The sequence below is a fragment of the Euleptes europaea genome, chromosome 9 (genome assembly GCF_029931775.1).
Source record: "Euleptes europaea isolate rEulEur1 chromosome 9, rEulEur1.hap1, whole genome shotgun sequence".
Lineage (NCBI taxonomy): Eukaryota > Metazoa > Chordata > Lepidosauria > Squamata > Sphaerodactylidae > Euleptes > Euleptes europaea.
In genome coordinates, this window is record NC_079320.1 from 45,733,996 (window position 1) to 45,756,511 (window position 22,516).

At 42.7% G+C, this 22,516-nt stretch overlaps 1 protein-coding gene across 1 annotated transcript in view; it reads left to right on the forward strand.

The window, feature by feature from the left end:
* The first annotated feature begins 15,723 nt into the window (after positions 1-15,723).
* Positions 15,724-22,516, forward strand: part of TMEM131L (transmembrane 131 like) — a 103,154-nt gene continuing 96,361 nt past the window's right edge. Inside the window, exons 1-2 of the mRNA XM_056855715.1 lie at positions 15,724-15,847; positions 17,772-17,842. Coding sequence (XP_056711693.1) covers positions 15,724-15,847; positions 17,772-17,842 — 195 coding nt within the window. The remainder of the gene's footprint in view (positions 15,848-17,771; positions 17,843-22,516) is intronic.

The window sequence follows — 22,516 nt, forward strand, 5'->3', positions numbered from 1 at the left end:
ATCAGCAGCAGGGGAATGCTTGCAGCTGTATTATGTTTTCTCTAAAACTTTCCTACTGCCTTTAACAATCCATTCATAAGAACTTCTAGCCTCTGGGTGAAGTCATATATGCATATAATTAAGAATGAATTGCTGTGTATGCAACCAATAACAGCTATAGCTGCAATTAAACTGAACCATATTAACATACATGCATGGGAGCAAAGTAATTTCTTGTTAATTGTGTCTTAAAAGAGAAAAAAATAACATTCAAAAGCATTTGCTGATGTGAAAATTAAGTGGAAAATATGCATTTTGACAAACCAGTGGGTAAGTGTATAAGCAAGGTATGACACCACATGTAATCTGATATCCCACTGGGATGCAGTGAAAACCAATTCCCTTGCTCTAGCAAACCAAAAAGAGGAGCGAATGATTTTTAAGTGCAACTCTGTATTCCAAACAAGTTAGGATGTTATGTGAGTGTGTGCTTATTTGTTTATACTACAGTTTATACTAAAAAGAGGAGAGCTGCATTTCGTCTAATGAGTAATTTCGTCACATATGCATATGCAAAATACATAGTATGTAGATGTTCAGTATTTATTGCTGTTTCATGTACATAATGGAAAATAAAAGCCAGAGAGAATCTCGTGGTGCATTAAAGACTAAAACAATTTAGTGTGGTATAAGCTTTCATGGACTAGAATTTATGACAACACCGGGTGAAAATGTGCACATGGTTATGCTTCTGACCAAGATAGTTTTAGATGTGAAATTGAGTAGGGAGTATAATATTATGATTTTGGGAAATCATAGGTGCAGTTTTCCCCACTCGATCTCAGTCTCACTCAACCCTTTCCCACTCATCCAGTTTGTTTCTTTCAATACAAGATCAGCTCAAATAGTATTAATAAAATAATAAAAACTGCCACGTACAATACCAAGACCAACAAAACAAATATATATGTGCTATTATAATCCAACATTGCAAAATTCGTGCCACTCTAAACCAATTCCTTTGCTTACCCCATCCTGCAGGGCTTTTGTCCATGCAAGTCCCGTGATCTACAGAGTAGCCTTTTTGATGGTGAAAGGTGACCCCCCCTACCCTCCCCTTTTCACCAGCAGAAAAACTGGCTCTGACCAACCTATACGTTTGGACAAAATATTGCTAGAAAAATCTGATTTTATTTAGTTAGGCTCTTTGGTTCCATGAGGTTTCAGTGATTGTTTAGTTTTTGTTTCTCTTGTGGGGTAAAATGGGATACAGTTCTTATGGAATTAAGTGGGTGTGTTTAAGGCCAAGGCTAACTAAGGGTTGAACTGGGTGTGTTTAGCAAGATGGTTCAGTATTTATGAAATGGCTGAGGATACCATGCCGAGGATACCTATCATATTTATTATAATATTTATAGTTATTTTACATATTTATGGATGATTGAAGATGGTTCCCTTGTCATGGACAGATCATTGCTTGCTGAGGTTTAGACTTATAGTGATACCAAGCCTCCTGTGGGGGGGGGTCAATTAGGGTGATCCGCCCTCATAGCCTGATGTATCTCACTGGTTTTCAGACAATAGTAGTGGATTTTTCCGCTGATATGGTCATTGTTTCAGTTTATTCCCTGGTTGACCTCAGTAATGCGGAAATGACCTGGGCAATTGACACAATTGCACCTAGGTTCCCTTTCTCAAAGTACAAAGAGAGTTTAATACGGTCCAAGACCAGCATAAAAACATACCAGATATACATACATAACATAACACATATAAAAGTGCATCAAGTGTGAACCCCTATACCATCTTACAATCTCTCACTCATAAAAGCCGTTAAGCGCTTAATTAAAAATATTACATGTTTAAAATTAGTATAAATATAAATATAAAATCGCTCAACCATTAAGTTCAACCCATGCACGCCTGGTCCTCATTGCTTGCCACCCAAATTTGGCCACTTTAAAAGTTCCCTTTCTCAGGTCTAAGAGCCCAGGCAGCCCCTTGGTTTACTGAGGGGCTTTGGACGATGAAGAGACAAGGGCTATGGCTAGAACGATAGTGGGAAAAGACTCAGGATGAATCCGACAATGAGCAAGAGCTCATTTTAAAGCTTACTCTGTGGGGGTGATGGCGGTGAAGAAACAATATTTCCCCTCCACCATTGTATCTGCACAGTGTAGCCCTGCGGAATTCTTACAGGTGGTCATGGTCCTAGCTTCCAGGAGGAGGTAGACTGCTCTGCAGCCTGCTGTGATAATTTTGCTAAGCACTTTGTGGGCAAAATTTCTGGCATCCATTTTGACTTGGACTCTACATTAGCAGTGACAGGATTGAATGGTTCCAGGGTACTGATTTGTCCAGTTGGGTAGGGTACCTTTCAGCTTGTCCAGTCTGAGGATATGAACAGGATTCTTGGAAGTTGGAGACCTACCACCTACTTTTATGACCCTTGCCCCTCCTGGCTGTCGGGGGGGGGGGGGCTAATGGATTGGGCCTGAGGGGTGGTCACTTCTAAAGCGGGCAGGGGTGTGTCCACTTCTAAAGGAACCTGTTCTGGACCCAGAAGAGTTGAATAACTACCATCTAGTCTCAAATGTACCATTCTTGAGCAAGTTGATTGAACAAGGGGTTGCTGGGCAACTTCAGGGATTCCTGAATGAAGTAGAATGTTTGGATCCATGCCAGTCTGGGGCCTCCATCACCCTGGTGGATGACATAAGCCAGGAGATGGTCAGGGGGAGTGAGACCCTGTTAATTCTCCTGGACCTCTTGGCAGCTTTCAACCATGGTAAGCTTCCAGACTGCCTCTTGGGGCTGGACTGGGTGGCACTGCTCTACTGCGGGTCTAGTGGTACCTCAAAGGTAGGTTTTAGAGTGTAATGCCGGGGGCTGCAGCCCACCCCTTGATCTCTGGCCTATCAGGCCCCGCAAGGTTTTATAGGGCCTTGCAGACCCTATTTGGCTAGAAAGTCAGCATAGAAATGTTTTAAATGAAATAAAGAGTTTAATCTTTAATTGGGAGTTGAGTTGGAGAGATGGGCCTTTGTTATAGCCTATACATAGCAGGCCTGAGTCATTTCAGCTATATTCATTACACATGGTAGTTTGTGAGCAAAGGTTTTCTGATTACTAAGCAACTGACTGCTAATTAGAATGAGAGTCTAGCAGTGATATCAAAAATAATATCATGGTCATTCTATGGTCATAGTGCAATGGCCTAGACTTGCACAGCAGAGGACAGGCAGGGTAGAAATATACGTAATCAGGGATTGCTACATATTCATATTAATCATGGACAGTGTATCTGGCTCTCCTTAATGCCAATGTTTCAACACTGTATTTTCCAACAAGCTGTAACAAATGAAAAAAAAAACTTTTTAAAAACTCCTCTATAATACACACACACAAAGCCCAATAATATACATTATTGAATTAATTATTTACATCTATGAAAATATTATTGTACAGAGTCTACAAACTCTTTTAGATGCTTTTGTATGTTTTTTTTTTAAAGATTGATGGAAAAGACCTGTTGTTGAAATGCTGTCATCATGAAGAGAGATCAGCTCCAGTGTCCACCAACGGGAATTTACTTTTGCTGGAACACAATTATTCCATTCCAACCAAATAGTAATTCTGTTTCCAGCTCAGCAGAGTGATCTTTTAACTTTTAGCTGTGAAGCTCCTAGCTGAGAAGCATCTTTCCTCAAGGGCCAGGATGTTTATGACTGTAAGTAACAATTTAAGATTTTCAGTCCCATGAGATTTTCATCTGGGTAGTGTGTCCAAGAACTGACATGGAAAAGACTTTGATATGATAGATGATAGTTTATATTGAGTTTCTTGCCTCACTGTGAAGGTTTTGGCAACACATCATGTTTATCTGATCTGAAGAACTGAGGAACGAATTCCTGTATGTTCCATATTGTGGTTAACATTACTAAGGATATAGGGGGCATTATTGCCATTTATATTCATATCTACGTATTTTGTAGTGATCTAGCATGATTGTTTACGTATTTTATAAACTCATGGTATTGTTTAGTCTTTGAAAAATCACAAACGCTATTAGTTTTTCTTCAATGGACTAATACAGCTATGCCTCTGAAAAACAGAAAATGAGTCTTTTAGCCTTTTACAATGGAATGACCAATCTTTTCCAAATATGGTATGTGGTTATTTGTTTTCTCTTGTGTGTTATAAACAGTTTTGATTGGTTTTGATTGGTTGTTTTGATTGGGTTTTTTTTTAATTACTAAAAGATTAATTATGGGATTTAAAAGGCTTGGATGATTTCTTGACCCATTCATTGGTCAGATTAGCACATTAGTTTAATGTGATGTGTTTATATATTGACTCTGAATTAAACTCCTGAGGACTGCTCACAAAATGTCCATAAAGCTCCAGTTTTTTTAAAAATTGTCAGTTTCTGTCCAGGCTGCTCACTTTGAATTGCAGAAATAAAAATGCTGATGTACAAACAAACAGTCCCAGGAGCGCCTGGGAGTGCGCTGATGTGTCTGTAAGCTCAAGAAAGTTGAAATGAAAGGGGAATGCACCAAAATAGAGACACTTTTAAAAATGTTGAGTACAGTGACAATTGGGCTAGTGCTGCAGTCCTGTGTGCACTGATGTGGAATAGGCCGTCACTGGATAGAGCAGGATGTTTCTAACTAAAAGGCTGCAAAAGTCAGGTATTAGATGTAGTGTGGAGACTCGTGCAAAATATGTGATGACAACCCAGAATCCTTTGCTAGAAAATGTACTGAAGTCTCTTTTACTGCAGCGCATTGCTACCTAAATGGGGAAGTTGCTTTGCAATTAAAAGTTGAAGGGGTTGAAGCGGATCATGCTGTTCAGATGACAGGCTCTTAGCCTGTATCACTTACTAAGAAGTGAAGTTATCTTATTCAGCCAGTCATCGAGTAAGCAGGACTCAACAACTTTACCTACTTTTAAAAAGCAAGTCTTTTTATTGATATACTTCTAGTAAAATATGTGTAAATGCAGATTATCAAGTCTTTAACACTTCTATAAAAACTCTTGTCAAAGTATAATGTATGTATTTACAATGCATGAAGTAAAAGCAAGCAAGTCTTACATACTATTCAGTTTCAAAATCCAACTTCTACAATATAACAGTTAAATTATTCTGATTCAGTTAAAAGTATCTAATTCATAAAGTCTAGAGTAATGTATTTAAGCCATACATACCAGTCAGCCTTTTCTTGAGAGCCTTTGGAAGGTTCTGATTCTCTGGGCTTACTGTAGCTGTATTTATACTGTTTCAGGCTCATTAAGAGTGTTCATTTTACCATCAGGAGGGATATCTTTCTCCCTACTTTCAGATAACATGAGCAGTGCAATAATGTCTTAGTTGCAGCTGTTCAAGTTATTAGCTTCTCCCCATGACCAAATATGGGCTTCCTTTCCTTTCAGTCTATTTTGCTTAAAGTATAAACAATCATTTCTGAGCTCCATGATCACGCCATCTATTTTGCTTAAAGTATAAACATTCATTTCTGAGCTCCATGATCACGCCATATACTCAATTTTCATACCATTCTCATCGTCAGTACAATAAGCATTAAATGAGACTATTTAGAAATCTACAATATAATATATAACTATATAAATCATAAAACACAATTATTGCTTACATTGTAACATTTAACCACCTGGTCAATAGGAAACATAGCCCTCAGCAAGATTATAGAAAGCAAGAATCTTACTGCACTTATAGCCTTGAGGTTTTTTAGTAGACCTTCTCAAGAATAGCAGGGCTTTTCTACTCTTGATATATGAGCAGCTGACAGCTGGCAGCTGACTCAGAAAGGGTAATTTTAGATACACCTTTCTGGCAGATAGTGAGGGATGACTCTGTTCTTCTCCCTTCAAGGACAGGACCAGGGTAATTTAGTTAGCTCTTGAAAGAATTCAGACCTTGAGAGAATTCAGTCAGCCTGTTCTAAGGACATTTGCATTTTGCAAGCTGTTGCCAGGCTTTTCATTACACAAACCTCTACAGTTTGTGGTTCAGTTTTATATGTTGTGTTCAAGCTCTACATGGAATTCTGCACATGTACACAAAATACCATAATTATGTCAGAGACCGTGACAGGGTGAGATCAGCTGCAGCAAAACGTCACCAACATTTCCAGCTAAGAGCTGTCTTTTTCCTTGCTGGCTGTCAAGGATGATGGATTTTAACAAATGTAGGGTGCAGCCCTAAGAACATTTTCCTGGGAGTAAGCCCTATTGAATAAAATAGGACTACTTAGTAGGCAAGGAGCCCCGTGGCGCAGTGTGGTAAGCCGCAGTACTGCAGTCCAAGCTCTGCTCACGACCTGAGTTCGATCCCGATGGAAGTTGGTTTCAGGTAGCCGGCTCAAGGTTGACTCAGCCTTCCATCCTTCCGAGGTCGGTAAAATGAGTACCCAGCTTGCTGGGGGTAAAGGGAAGATGGCTGGGGAAGGCACTGGCAAACCACCCCATAAACAAAGTCTGCCTAGGAAACGTCAGGATGTGACGTCACCCCATGGGTCAGTAAAGACTTGGAGCTTGCACCGGGGACCTTTACCTTTTTACTGAGTAGGCCAGGTTAGGCTGGCTACATTATTGTAATACAAGTCTTTGGAGACTACTTCACCAGGGGCACAAAGTGGCCTAGAATCTTGTTAAGTTTTATTTGCAGTGGAGGAGAATGTTCCACCAGTGAAACTTAGCATGTTTCAAGGCTGTTCTATGCATCTGATAAAGCACACTGTACCTTTAAAACTGCCACAGGACCTGTCACAACAGAATAACACAGCTGCCCTTCTGGAATTTATCATTAAGGTGAGCTTGGAAAGAGAATACAATGCAAAGTTGTATTTGCATAACTTTTCGGGAAAAATGGAACAGTTAAGCAACCGAGGCCAAAACTTGATCCATTGTTACACGTCAATTCTTGATAGCTGTTTCGTCTGTACGTACTACATATCTAAATATCAGGTACGTGTGATGGTTTTACTTAATCTCTCTAAAAATATGGTGATATCATTACTTTAAGGCATCAAGCATCATTGTTTCGGACCATTTCAACTTTCCGTTAGTTTCCAATGCGTCTTTGATCACAGACGACGCTCAAACAAGCAATAAATGAAGCCTCAAAAGCTTGGGATGCTGTTATTTACACAGAAGACTGAAAATCACGCTGTAGCTGAGTATCTGTCATGCTTAAATAGAGGACTGTCTATGCTGAACAATGTCTGTAATGTTTGTAGAAGTAGCTTCTTCTATTACCAAATGAATTAAAAATATGCTCAATTATTTTTAAGTAATTTCCAGTAAGAGGTTCCAGTATGCGCTTGATTAACTACTGGGATAAACATAAAAGTGATAACACATAAAGAGCTGCTCTAAAGTTTTAAATGTTTTTGTGTAACTAATTCTATGCAAATTTAACAGTGATGATTATCAGAGTTTAATTTGAACCAAGGATAACAACCCTCATGGGCTGTTTTGAATACTACTACTGCTCAGTACAAGGACTTGTTTTATAACATTACCTGCTTTTAACTATCATTACGTATTTGATTGTACAAAATGTTTTGCAGTTTTTAGTTACCTTCACAACAAATCAGTCCCCTGCAATGTTCACCCATTTGTTCTCTTGCTCAACCTTTCCATTATATTGGTTTGCTCAAGGCCACCCTGGGTGAATATAATATTCAAAGATAATTCACATTAAGTCACCATAAACCACTCGTCTATTTTCATCCAGTGCAAATTATTTGCCAATGATGCAAATCCAATATATTAATTGCTACATTATCTATAATTTGCCTTTGTGTCTGTTCCCAGTAGGTACTGCAAAAAGTTGGGCAAGAGTTGGCAGAAGCATCTGCCCTTTTATCCATGCTAGGATTTCAAAACAGAAAGAGATGTACTGAGCAAACCAAACATAAATGTTACTTCTCTCAATGGCTGGGCCAGTGGAAGGATTCTCAGCAAAAATACTGCCTTATTATGGAAGAAAGTGGTACCTACGCTGGCGCGGAGGCAAACTCGCCGGCCCCTGGGTGCCACCAGCCCGTGCCACCAGCGCAACCATATTGGTAATGTGGGGGGCATTCCCAGGAGTGGAGCTGCCTTTAGGCAGCTTCCACAGCCCTTTCGTCCTGGGAATGCCTGCTTGAGCAGCAGTGGGGCTGCGCCACCTTTTTCAATGGTGCAGCCTCACTGCTCGCTATGGGGCATTTTCCTGTGTTTAAATTTTAAACATTTTAAAAAGGTTTCTTTTTCTTTTTTTTTTTTTTTTGCATCCCAGGATTGGGCTGAAAGAGATGTAAAATGGGAAGCCCAGAATGTAAAATGGGAAGCCCAGCACAGACAATATGCTTACTTAACATGAGGTCTTCTTGACCGACATCCACCAGTACAAAATCTGATTAGACCCTTCCATGGCACTTTTTATAGAGAAGGTGAAGTTAGGAAAAGCAATAAATCTCTCTAACACATAATTGTCCTCTAAATAAAACAATGAGTAGTACCAGGTGAACTAGGATCCATCTTGATAACTCTCATTAAACTCTCAAAGCAAGGTTATATAAGGCTAAAAACAGGAACCGTTCTTCATTAAAGGACAATAAATTTACTATTTCTTCAGCTACACCAATGAACTGTCTGGTTAAGAGGCGGTCCCGAACTTTAGGCATTATACCTGACCAGCACCTTACACAGGTTATGAAACTACATGAGAATACTTCGATTGGCATGCATATATATGATTATAATCAGGAATATGTGACCATCTGAAGCATTCTTGTTTTGTTGCAATAGTTTTGATGAACAAGGAGATGCATTAGAGTCTGTACAGTGGCCGGTGTTCTTTCCTTCAGGATGGAAAGGCTACTTGGCTTGACTGACTGGCATGTTAGCCTCAGCCTTACCTTCAGGTACTTTTCTAGCCTACTAATTTACACACTGTAGAAGCATGATCAGCTTCTATGAAAAATAAGCTACCGGTAATGCATAAATTCTTAGTTGTCATAGAAGCAACACGTTGCTTATGCGGCCAAGTGTATCTTGCTAAAGAATCTGGTAGTACCTGGTGAGTTAGACCCTTTTATTATGTACACTTTGTGCATCTGAAAAAGTAAACTCTGACTCACGAAAGCTTATGCTCAAATAAAATTTGGGTTGGATCCAGCCAGCCTTTCCCCCAGTCTCAGCCAATTCCCCTCCTTAGTACAGTCCCTGTCCCACATGGCTTTTTCCCATGGAGACTTCACTCCTCTGTTTTTCACCAGTGGCAAATCTGGTTGGATCCAACCCTTTGTTAGTTGGGAAATGGAGGAGACACAAGTGGTGTAAACTGTTTTGGGTCCCCACCAGGTATCCACATAAATCCAGGAAGTGAATAAATTAATGAAGTAAATAAATTGAGATACCGATATAGCCAGCATTCTCGCCATTGTTCTCTTGCTGTAAAGGCTGCCAGGTGTTATATGCTACTTAGAAGGAACCACCAAGGATTTATCATTTCTAGAATTTGGAGTTTTCCTGAGGCTACAATGTGCAGGGCCAGAGGTGAATAGGCAAAAGGTTTCTTTCTCCTCAACCTTAGGTTAAATATTTGGGTAATGTGATTGCCTGCTGGGAAAGATTCCCTGTTGAACGATCGTAGATGTACGCACCCCCGTGGATGTTACATAATTGCATTTATTTTTACCTCTGTTGACCTGCTATGTACGGCTCACTGATGGGCTCTCCCTCAAGATAAAGCCACTGTATGCATTGCTAACACAAGGGCAGGCCTAGGTTTGGTCAGCGGCTCACCAGGAGCCATGTCAGCCAGCCAAGCAAGCTTTCTTTAATGCCTTCATTTCAGTACAATTTGATTCTTCTGTTTCAGTAGTGCTGGCCAGTGATGCTTCTGTTATGGGGGAATAGGACAGTTCTTTCTCATATGATAGGCTAGAAAGGCTGTTTTACCATCTTAGCTAGTTTCTGGGGCAGAATCCACACATGGACAAATTGAGGGGGGATGCTTTTGTCTTCATTTGGGGGGATCAGAAACATGACAAATATCGCTACAATCACTAGGTCATGCTAACTGCTGATCACAGTTAGTGGCCCAGATTTGGGGACCAGCAGAAGAGTTGAGAAGGGTATTTGGTGATTGTGACAGTGTTTAATCACTCACTGTGACCATGTAATCTCCCACACAACAGGTTTTATTGTAGATTTTGTCGATTGTTTTTGCTATCCTTTGAGAGAAGTTGTGATGTACTTAAAAACTTGCCTTTGCAAAGAGAAAAGGCTGTAACCTCTCTTCTTTCTAATTTACCTTCATTTCTATTCACATTACATCTCATTGGACAGGCCCTACCTTGGGGTATGAAGCTAAAAGATATCATCCCCAGAAGAACTAGAACTTTTGACAAGCAACTTTATAACTTGTGGAAGTAAGAATTTGACATGCTGTGTGGAAGCTGGTTGATCCTGTGCTGCTCCAAGAGTCTGTGTATGAAGCAACTATATAGGAAGACCCAATCATGTGGGCTTTTTATATATGACTATGGCCCTCTTAACTTGGCTGGATAAAAATCCATGAGATTGGCCAACATGGAGGGAGGGAGGGAAACATTACTGGGTTGCCATAAGTCAGCTGCAACTTGATGGCGGTTTACACACACGAAGTGTCTTGGCTATGTCTCTGCCACTCAGTTCTAGGTTTGGTTGACTATATCGCCAGAAGTGGCAATCTCTGTTTTTGAGCAGTGCCTGGAAGCCATAGTCAAGTGGCTGAAGGAGAACAAGCAAAACATGATGCAGACAAGACAGAAGCGATGGTGGCTGGTAAGGCTGATGTTCTGGAACAGACTGTGCTTTCCACGCTGCATTAAGTACAGAAGTTGTCTTCCCCACATTGGGCTCAGCTGATCTTGCAACACATCTGTAACTTCTTCAAAGTTAGACTAGTGTGACGTGCTTTCCACGCAGCTGCCCTTAAAGACAACACAGAAACTTCAATTGGTAGAAATACAGCAGCTTTTTTACTCGTTGGGGTTCATCGACAGAATCATATCACGTCTATTATAAGCAATTTCATCAGTTATATGTATGTTTCTGAGCTCAGTTTTACAGTGCTGCGTTTTACCTTTTAAATTGTTCATTTCCTGAGACCCAATTAGGACCCTCTCTCCTGGTATGGCTCTGTATGCTAATTTCAATCTCTTTTGGTTGTTCCCTCACCCAAGATTGTTAGATCAGCTACTGCTAAATCATGGGCTTCTTGGTGGTGGCACCCTCCTTGAAGAATAGCCTTTCAGAGGAGGTAAGGAGAATATCTTGGCTGTTTTTAAGGAAACACAGCAAAGCAGTCTTCTCAGGCCTTTGAAGGAGGCTCATGATTCTGCCATGAACTCTTGACAGGAAGGCAGTCAGAATTTAGGCTGTTGTTGATTTTTGGTCTGTGCCTGTTTTAGGTTCATGCCGTTGATCAGCCACCTTGAGCTTTGTGTAGGGGGAAAGACAGGATATAAATGAACAATAAATTTAAAATTAATAAAAAGGAATACATACGTAGGATCATAAATGCTTAGTATCTCCCTCCCTGTCAGATCAGAATGTTTGATTGACATGGTGAGCTTCACTCTGCCTTTCATAAGGGTCACTACTGAAAAACACTAATGTGTTGTATTGGGTTCCACATTCTTATTTATAGACAGGACTGATTTGTCAAACTAAAATTCCATTTCCGCTTACGCTGCAGGTCATATTAACTGATATATACATCAATAGCCCCATTGATTTCAGCAGCATACTTTTCATTTATATCAGTAGGGCTGAGCTCCTAATAGTAGGACTAATGTATTTTTCTGTCCCTCAGTGTTTTAAAAAATAGCAAATGCATATCCCTATGTACATTAGAAATGCTGCTGGCAAATATTTTGATACATCAGGGTTTCTGTTTTATTAAGTGTACCTGTACAAAGTAACCATGGAGAACAAACCCCCCATATTGCAAAATATCTCTCAAATCTGATCAACCATACGTTTCTTTTCCAGAATTTTCCAGTTGAAGAGGGCGTTTTGTCTATTCTCAGCAATTGTTCTGCTTAAAAACAGAAACAAGCCCCCCAGCATTATTCTGCTATTTGCTCTTTTCACATGACTAAATGTATGTTTTTTTGTTGAACACTATTAGGTAAGTTTCTGAGTTCAACATGTAAATAAGAATAAACTAGGGATTATCCAGAAACGGCTGTTGGCACAGGAGGCGGGGCCAGCTCCAAGTGCCAGGACATCGGGAGCCTCCTTGATATTGGGCCCTATCTGTCCTGATGCTTTAAAACTCTTGTGCTTCTCATCATGGATCAGGCTTGAAAACCAGTTAGAAAAGATGAAGGGAGGTGGAAGGGAACATAGAGCACCAAAGAATGGAGGCTACACGTAGGGAAGATTCAACTTGGTATTAGAAGGGTTTATTCTTGTAAGGGGGAAAAAATCAAGAAACCCAGCATGATTCAATAAAACCATTGTTTGGGTAAAAATATCTGATCTTGTTTTTGGAACCTTTCTCTAAAGAGACCTCTGTTTCTCTGCTCCTCCCAGGGGAAACCCTTGGATGGTAGAATTTTAACTCCTCCTTTACTGCATGTTCCTTGCAGTGCTTGATCCTGCTTATCAAGACTTGAACGAAGACCATGCATTTCTTAGCTACTGCAGGTGCTGATCAGTTTAGCAGTTAGGAAGGATGTGGCTTAGTTCACACATGCAGCAACAGAAGGTGGAAATGGGGGATAGAGGTCTGATTGGACTGTAGCAACTCTTGACTGCAGGTGCAGCACAAAATGTCTGTTCTTGGCATGATCATCTCTGCAGATATAAAACAAGCATAGCAATTAGTGGAGTGGACTAATATATTTTTTTTCCTGAGGTGCTAATTCTTTACCTTAAGGGAGGTTTTCATATGGGGGAGCATCCAAAAGGCAAAGCAAAACAAAACCCTAATTTGCTTCATGAAGTGGTCCAGCCAATTCTACTAGCTCTATGTCCTACCACCTCATTCTGTCACATGTAGGCCTTTGTTATCCCGTTGTTGCTATTGTCAGTGGTCCCTGTTGTTAATCTTGCTTACATTTACCTTCAACATAACGTGACACCCTATACTTCTGTGGCTTTATTAACCTCACCTGTTTTCAAAAGGGAAAAAACCCTTTATAACATTGTTCTTGTGGGTTATCCGGGCTGTGTAACCGTGGTCTTGGTATTTTCTTTCTTGGCGTTTCGCCAGCAGCTGTGGCAGGCATCTTCAGAGGAGTAACACTGAAGGACAGTGTCTCTGTTACTGTTCAGTGTTACTCCTCTGAAGATGCCTGCCACAGCTGCTGGTGAAACGTCAGGAAATAAAATACCAAGACCACGGTTACACAGCCCGGATAACCTACAAGAACCAATGAACTCTGACCGTGAAAGCCTATGACAATACCTTTATAACATGTTGTATATGTAGTTTGAAGTAGTAGTCAATTTTACCATCTCGGGATTCCACTGCCTCATTCCAGTTCCATTTTTCCTCATGTGGAGGCCAAGCTTCTTTAAGTCTCTTGCCTGGCACAGGTAATTTCAGATAAAGACAGTACATTAATTGGGTTGAATCCCACTAGCAGAGGAATCTCTTGGATCAGTGGAAGACTTCTGAGGAAGCATAGCAATTAGAACAGGTTTGCAGGATTCAACCCTTCTGCATCTGAAAGCTATAGTTGCCTTGCCCTGAATACCAAAGGGCCAGATAACTTTCCATCTAAACTAAAAGGGAAAGTAACCCACTCTTTTCCTTCCTATCTGCTTTGCCAGAGGGCCTGCCTGTCAAAGAGTCCAGAGTTCATGAGGAGTCTTGCTTAGCTCCCACCGGGGAGAGATTTATTTTCTAATCTGTACTTCAAGCGGCTGTCCTCGACACATAAGTAAAATCCATAAAACTAAATAGATAAACTCTGGTGTTTACTTCTGAGATAACATACTCGGGATTGTCAAGTCCAAACTGTGTGAGATACTACCCTATCAGTATGGACACAGGAGGTTCCTTGTGTTGAGGTTTACTTCCCGTCTACAGAAATGGGCTTCAGCACAGTGCCAGAGAAACAGATGGGATTGTGCTTGACTCTGCACCATAGCCAGTTCCACCAGCTCTCCAGCTTCTGTTCAGGCATGCCACAAATTCTTCCAGCTTATGGCCCAGGATGGCCACCAATAAATTAATATATTAAAACTTGCAGTCATGTTTAATGGAAAATTTCAGAGGAGTTAAGGGTAGCAGCACCTCCTCAATTTGTTTTTAATGCACTGTAGCAGGGACAGCCCTGATTAGTATTTGGATGGGAGACCACCAAGGAAGTCCAGGGTTGCTGTGCAGAGGAAGGCGCTGGCAAACCACCTGTTAGTCTCTTGCCATGAAAACCCCAGTTGGCTGCGACTTGATGGCACTTTACACGCACACACACACACTCTCCGTAAAATAAGACATAAGAGCTATGAAACAATGGTATGGCTGTTGCCTTAGCAGAATGCTAAAACTATGTTGTATGCAAATGCACACATATTCCAGAGAAACTGCTGAATTACAGTTGATATTCAAACTAAAGTCAATGCATTTACCTGGGCTGAATAAAGACCTTGCATTCATGGCTCATGTCCAATGCTGATTTCTCCACACCCATCTCTCCCCTGGATATCACAGACTCTTCTGCATACACCTAATCCCATCATGCCTGCTATTCACATTTACATACTGTTAACATTTACATCCTAATGCTTGTCTGAATTCACTCTCCTCTACTTAAAAGACAGATGGATTCCCATTCTAGCTGTATCTGAAAGCTCACACCCTGCCAGAAAATATTCTTGTTAGTCTTGAAGGTGCTGCTGGACTCTTGCCCTTTTCTAATATTCCAGAGTGTTGCTCACACCCTACCAGAAAATATTTTTGTTAGTCTTTAAGGTGCTACTGGACTCTTGCTCTTTTCTACTACTGCAGACAGACTAACGCGGCGACCCACTGTGAAAAATATTTTCTGGTAGGGTATGAGCTTTCGTGAGCCACAGCTCATGCTGTGGCTCACAAAAGCTCACACCCTACCAGAAAATATTTTTGTTAGTCTTTAAGGTGCTGCTGGACTCTTGCCCTTTTCTAATATTCCAGAGTGCTGCTCAGACCCTACCAGAAAATATTTTTGTTCGTCTTTAAGGTGCTTTAGTCTTGAAGGTGGTCCTGGACTCTTGCCCCTTTCCTAATATTCCAGAGTGTCCCTTCACTTATGAACTTTGATCCTGCTGGGAGTCATCCCCCAGCACGGCTGCCCCCCAGCTCTGCTTTTGCGCGGCCTGCACACGCCAATAACACTAATAAAAAAAAAACACCCTTTCCCAACCCGAGAGGGCCGACCTCTGCGCGCACATGGCTCGGAACCGGGCCGCGCGGGTCTTGCCACCTCCCTGCTCGGCGCGTTGCGCTCTCCGCCCCGCCGCCAGCTCGCCTTCCACGTGCTCCGCCAGGCCTCTGCGGAGCAGCAGCAGCCAGCCAGCCAGCCAGCCAGCGCCGCCTCCTCGGGGCGGAGCCCGCCCCTCTCCTTGACAAGGGCCCACCCTGCGCCGCTCCCTCCCTCCCCCCCCCTATCTGTGCCGCACACGCGCGCAGAGCGGAGGGAGGCGGCGGCGGCCACAGCTGCAGCCCGGCCAGCCAGCCAGCTCAGCATGGCGGGGCTGCGCTACCCGCAGCAAGGCGGCTACTGCCGCGCGGCCACGGCAGTGAACCTCCTGTTCGGGGTCCTGCAGGTCCTCCTGCCCTGCTTCCGCCCGGGAGGAGCGCAGGGGCAAGGTGAGCGCGGGGTTTGCAGCGGGGAGGATGTGTTTTTTTTTTTTTGCGGGGGGGGGGAGAGAGGTCACAAAGGGGGAAACCCCCTCCCCTGGAAGGCCGCCTGCGCAAAGCTCCCCTCGCCTTTTCCCTTTGTGCGGCTCCGTGGCGTCCCCCTTGAGGGTCCCAGCCCTGCCCCTCTCCGGGGGTCCCGCTCGCCCTGTTGTTGCTGCTGCTGCTGCAGGGCGTTGAATGCAAAGCCGTTGCAGCCCTGTGACAGATCTGTGCAATGCTGGTGGTGCTGGTGGGGGGGGGGAGAGGCTGGGCGAGCTGACGGCGTTACACAATGCGTGGTTCCCTTCCCTTCCTCTCCCCTCTTTCTGCGTGCTGCTCTCTCCCCGGAGGGACACGCTGCCCGGGCTCGCGTTGCTGAGAAAGGGATGCTCCCCCCTCCCCACCGCCGCGCAAGGAGGCGCTTTTAGGGGGAGGCCCGTGGTTTGGAGCCAGCCGCCCTGTTCTGCTCCTGCAGCAAACTGGCTCCCAGCGACCCGCCTCTCGCGCGCCAGGTTGGCCTGCCTCCCTTCCCGCATGGGATCGGCCGCTGCAGTTTTGTTTCTTTCTTTTAACGTGGGAGCCTCTCCCAGCGGAGAAGCAAACCAAAACAAAGCCTCCAAACAACGCGTGCAAAGGGGGAGGCTTAGAGGCGGGGGTGGCCAGAAGAGGAAGGGTCACCTCTGCGTAACGAACGTTACAAGGGCCCTGCTGGATCAGGCCAGTGGTCCACCTAGTCCAGGGGGCTGTTTCGGTAGCGTTGCCAGCCTCCAGGTACTAGGAGCAATTTTTATATAAGCTACTGAGATTCCTACAAACATGCAATGCACAAACACAAGTAACCACGAAATATTGTCGAAGGCTTTCACGGTCAGAGTTCATCGGTTCTTGTAGGTTATCCGGGCTGTGTGACCGTGGTCTTGGCATTTTCTTTCCTGACGTTTCGCCAGCAGCTGTGGCAGGCATCTTCAGAGGAGTAACACTGAAGGACAGTGTCTCTCAGTGTCAAGTGTGTAGGAAGAGTAATATATAGGTTCCATATTAACATACCACACCCTCATTAGCACATTATCTTGATAACTTACAGGACAATGATTAGCACATTACCTTTGATACTTTTTGCAGGACAATGATTCAGCTCAAACCCTACCCCTTTCTGACTATATATTACTCTTCCTACACACTTGACACTGAGAGACACTGTCCTTCAGTGTTACTCCTCTGAAGATGCAGGCCCCAGCTGCTGGCGAAACGTCAGGAAAGAAAATACCAAGACCACGGTCACACAGCCCAGATAACCTACAAGAGACAAGTAACCACACTATAACCAACACATAGTATGTACAAAATATTCAATAAAGGAGCAAAAAACCTTTCAAAGGTCTCAGCAGAGTGCATTGTATGTTTATAGGAATCTCAGTAGCTTATATAAAAATTGCACCTTGTTTGTAAATGATTTTCGTTCCTATACTGTTCTCCTAACCTTTGGTATTAGTCTAGAGGTGCCTGTTTCGCCCCAGCCTCCAGGTACTAGCTGGAGATCTCCTGCTGTTACAACTTGCTCTCCAGCCGATAAAGATCAGTTCCCCTGGAGAAAATGGCTGCTTTAGCAATTGGACTCTATGGCATTGAAGTGCCTCCCCAAACCCAGCCCTCCTCAGGCTCCGCCCCAAAAATCCCCCCCCCCGTGGCGAAGAGGGACCTGGCAACCTTCTGTTTCGAACAGTGGCCGGCCAGTTGCCCTGGAGGACCGACACGCAGGGCTTAGGAGCCAAGGCCTTCCCATTGCTTCCTCAACGTGTGGAGTGCTGTTCTGCCTATTCAGCCTGTGTTCTCAATGGAAATAGCAGCGTGGGTATTGAGTGAGCGTTGTGTTTTTTCCCTTTCTCTCGCATAGTCATTGACCCCATTCCCAATGTGGTGGAGTTATGGCAAGCTGAGGAAGGAGACCTCCTGATGCCTGCTCAGGTAAGGAAATCTGGAGGTGGGGGTGTGGGGAGGGTGTTGAGCAGCCACATAAAGGCAGGAAAAGATGCGGGTTGGCAAACAAACCTTCCGCTCCCCCCCACAAAGCAGCCCAAATCTATATATTCTCTGCACTGAACAACCATGTTCTTACTTGTGTCAGGGAGACTTCAAGTTCAGGATGGTGTCATTGGATTTTTTCTTTTTTAAGGAGGGAGGGGAGTAGTGTTTCTACATCACCTTGCTAGGTTCACAAACAGACGTAGTTATCAGGATTTCTCTGAACAGGAAATGGTATCAGAATGCGATTCTTGTGGTAAGGGAAATTTTAAAGTCTGGTTTCACTTGTCTTTACATTTGCAGGGCAGGCCCGTTTAGTTTACTGAAGAGGTGTTCATGCAAAAGATAATCTACATTGCAACCCTAAGCACATTTACCAGGCCTCCTTGAATTTAGTGGGACTTTTCTGTAAATGTGCATAGGCTCAGTATGTTCTGGTTTTTTGTAAATTATTGACATATCTTGATGCAGCACAGTCTTATTGTTTTTCCCCCTTTATATTATAAAATCATAAGTTTTCCCCTAAGTGCCCTTGGAAAAGGTAGAAGTATATGGGTCAACGAAATTTGCTGGAATCTATATTTGTGTGCGGGTATATAGAAACGAATCTTGGATGTGCATGGGGATATATAATTCACTGTTGGTGGTTATTTGCACTTTATTTCTGAAACAAAAATATTATTTTTCATACCAGGAGATTGGGAGGGAGGGTTGTATATTTTCAGAAATTTGGTTAGAGATGTGAATTTTCTCATGTAAGCGATGATCCAGTTGTATTTTTTGTAGGCTGCCAGTAATTACAGTACATATGAAGGTATTAGTAAATACTGTATTTACTCAAAAGGAAGATTGCCCTGCATGCAACGCTACACCCATGTCCCTAAAAAAAGTTCTACTAAAAAAAAAATACTGCACACAGCTGAGATTTTTGTGCAAATATAACCCCTTTTTTATGGAGCACCTGGGGGAAAAAACGAATCTTGCATTTGAGTAAATACAGTAATTTAGATTTAGGAGGCGTGTAACTGTACTGAACATTAATAGGTTGAGATTTTTCAAATATCAAGCTGTGGTAGAATGGCATAATAGAGCTTAAACGTGTATTTCTTTTAACACTTAATTGGGCTTAAGTTCTGTTGAACCCTTAAAGGATTTTCTTCTGAGGAAGCATGTATAGGATTGCATGCAAATGTTTTCCCACCAGAATTTGGATAACTGATACACAAATGGGGAAAATGTGAGCCTCTGACCCTGTGAATTGTAGAAGACATTGTGTGAATTACAGTATTTGTTTATTTAATATGATTGGATATATTATAGTATTTCTAAAACAATGTTTTGCGTAGATATTAAATCTACTGAAATTCAACCTTTGACTCTAAAGTTATGTAAAGAATATTCTTGAGAGCATGTAGTTGATGTTGCTGAACTTTTGACAGCCAGTAGGGTTGGAATAATATTTCCAATGGCTGAGCACAGCTCCTCAATTCGTCTTTTCTGTGCAAAATGGGTGGGGGACGGAGGAGGCAAATAACAGAGTTGCATATTTTTGCAGATTTTACAATTTGCACGATTTCTGCAGGTTGCAGAAACCAACTTTTATCGGAACAGAATTTGAATTGCCTGATGAAGAGTTTTATTTGCTTCTATTATGGAACTCCCTGTGGCGCAGAGTGGTAAGCTGCAGTACTGCAGTCAAAAGCTCTGCTCACGACCTGAGTTCGATCCCAACTGAAGTTGGTTTCAGGTAGCCGGCTCAAGGTCGACTCAGCCTTCCATCCTTCCGAGGTCGGTAAAATGAGGACCCAGCTTGCTGGGGGTAAAGGGAAGATGACTGGGGAAGGCACTGGCAAACCACCCCGTAAAAACAAAGTCTGCCTAGTAAATGGTAGTATGTGACGTCACCCCATGGGTCAGGAATGATCCGGTGCTTGCACAGGGGACCTTTACCTTTTATAGAATGCACACAAGACTGATCAGGCTTCATTAGGCTGATGAGAAGCCAGTTGTCATTTATTTGGAACCTGGATCAGTGTAAGAACTGTTACCTGAAAAACAGCAGAAATAGCTCTTTTCCTCTTCCACTATCAAGAACATATTAGTTCTCCTTTCTATCCAATACTCTTTCCACCGTAGGACTTTCTCCAAACTGTGCAAGGTCTTACTTCTTCTTTGTCCTCAGTCTCTTGCCTTTTTTCACTATGACATTGTTAAGTATTATGATTTTCTACTCATTTTGGGAGGGAGGGGGAAGACATATTAGCACAAGATTAGAGCCAAAGTGCTTCTGGCAGCTGTAATGCTGATTTCTTAAAATATATCAATGAATTGATCACAGGTCTTCATCATACTGCTATGAGACAGCCTAGGAAAAACAGAAGTCGTCCATAGAATGTATATGTATATATTGTATTCCAAATAGAAAATGTTGATTTCCAGAAATGTATTTTAAGAAGGAAAGGTCATGAATTTTGGTCATCTATGTACAGTGAGATCAGAAATTTTTGTTTGGCTTGTATATAAATCTGATTGTGGAATATTAACAAAATACTTTGGTTAAAAAAGGGAATGAATTGTTAACTTTCTTGGTTTACGAAATATTTTCCAGAATACTTATTTAAGGACTGGTAGTGGTAGAACTTAAAACATTGAATTATTTTGGAATACCAACAAAAAGATAGAGACTCTTCCCATATTATTTAGGACTGTTGTGTATTTAGTACTGTTGTGTGTAAAGTGCCATCAAGTTACAGCTGACTTATGGTGACATCATAGGTTTTTCAAGGCACAAGACTATGTAGGACTAGGGAAAAACAAATAGTTGTAAGTTAGGTATACATGCTAGAATGCAAGGGTGACTTGAGGCAGCTTACAACAGGCTGAGGCAAATTATAGAAATTCTTTGCCAAAACAAATGGCTAGCACAGCTTCACAAATAAATCCACAAAAGGTGCTATGGCCATCGGAGCAGGCCCTCCAGGCCTGAGCAACATCAGGTAACTTCAAACAACAAGAAGAAGGAGGGTTGGTTTTTATATGCCGACTTTCTCTACTTTTTAAGGAGAATCAAACCGGCTTACAGTCTCCTTCCTCTCCCCGCAACAGACACCTTGTGAGGTAGGTGGAGCTGAGAGAGTTCTGAGAGAACTGTGACTAGACCAAGGTCACCCAGCTGGCTTCGTGTGTAGGAACTCAAACTCTGAACACTTCTATACATACCCTTCCCATCTGTGTGTGCACGCAATGGGGCTGCTGTATTTGTTACATGTCTCTGCTAACCTTTCGGACTGACCCTGGGAATTTTACCTCCCTTTCCTCAGCTGACTGTCTCCGTCAGCAGTAACTGGGTTGAGTTGGCTTGCTTCGTGTGTGTGTGTGTGTGTGTGCATGTAAACAAGCACAGTTTGTTTTTCAACTTCACTAACAGTAATTGCCATGTACCAGTGAGTATGAAAGTAACCACAAATAGCTACTTTTTGTTTTGAACTTTGCTTTGTGGACTCATTGGCTAATCTGTTCTTAAATCCTTTAAAGTGGTGGTATTTGGTTTTTTCATTTTGTGTAGTTTGTGGGCATCAGTTAAATACAACAAGGTAGTGGTAAAGGTGTTAAGAGTGTCTTTATCCCGATTTTTAACACATTTCCCCCCCTTTTTTTTACTTTACCATGGATATTTTCCAAGGTGCTTGGGTTAAGACTGAGGTGAAATGGATGTACAGCTAGAATAAAACACGATAGCTACTGTTTCTGTCTTTTAAAAATAAAACAAGCCCTAAGTAATTTACAAGGCAGGTGCTACCTGTTTCATAAACAGCCCCAGATACAATGAAGAACTCCGTGTAGAGCAGTGGTTCCCAAACTTTTCGGGCCACCGCCCCCTTGGTTCCACGAACTCAACCCCAGCGTCCCCTAACCTATCCAACAACACAGTTGAAGGGGCCCACCTTTAGCACCCTCCCGCTGCCCCCTTGCCTCTTAGTGCCCCCCATGGTAATCCCACCGCCCCCCAGTGGGTGGTACTGCCCACTTTGGGAACCACTGGTGTAGAGGATGCCAGCTGTTCCAAGCCCTTTTAAAAAAATGGATCATTCACAGACCATGTTAAACTGTATTTTGGCATGAAATCGCCACTGCAGTTTCATGGGCTCCTGTTTGCCCCCCGGTTCTTGTTGCTCACTCCAGATCACTTAAGTTAAAAAGGTAAAGGTCCCCTGTGCAAGCACCGGGTCAATCCTGACCCATGGGGTGACGTCACATCCCTACGTTTCCTAGGCAGACTTTGTTTACGGGGTGGTTTGCCAGCGCCTTCCCCAGTCATCTTCCCTTGACCCCCAGCAAGCTGGGTCCTCATTTTACCGACCTCGGAAGGATGGAAGGCTGAGTCAACCTTGAGCCGGCTACCTGAAACCAACTTCCGTTGGGATCGAACTCAGGTCATGAGCGGAACTTGGACTGCAGTACTGCAGCTGACTACTCTGCGCCACAGGGCTCTTTAAATCACTTCAGTTATTTCCTATTTAATCAAGTCATAGATTGTGATTGCATCTGAACCAGCAAAAAAAATAGTTTGCAAGGCACAGTTTGGAACTGTTTTGCAGTCCTGATTTGTAGGGAGAG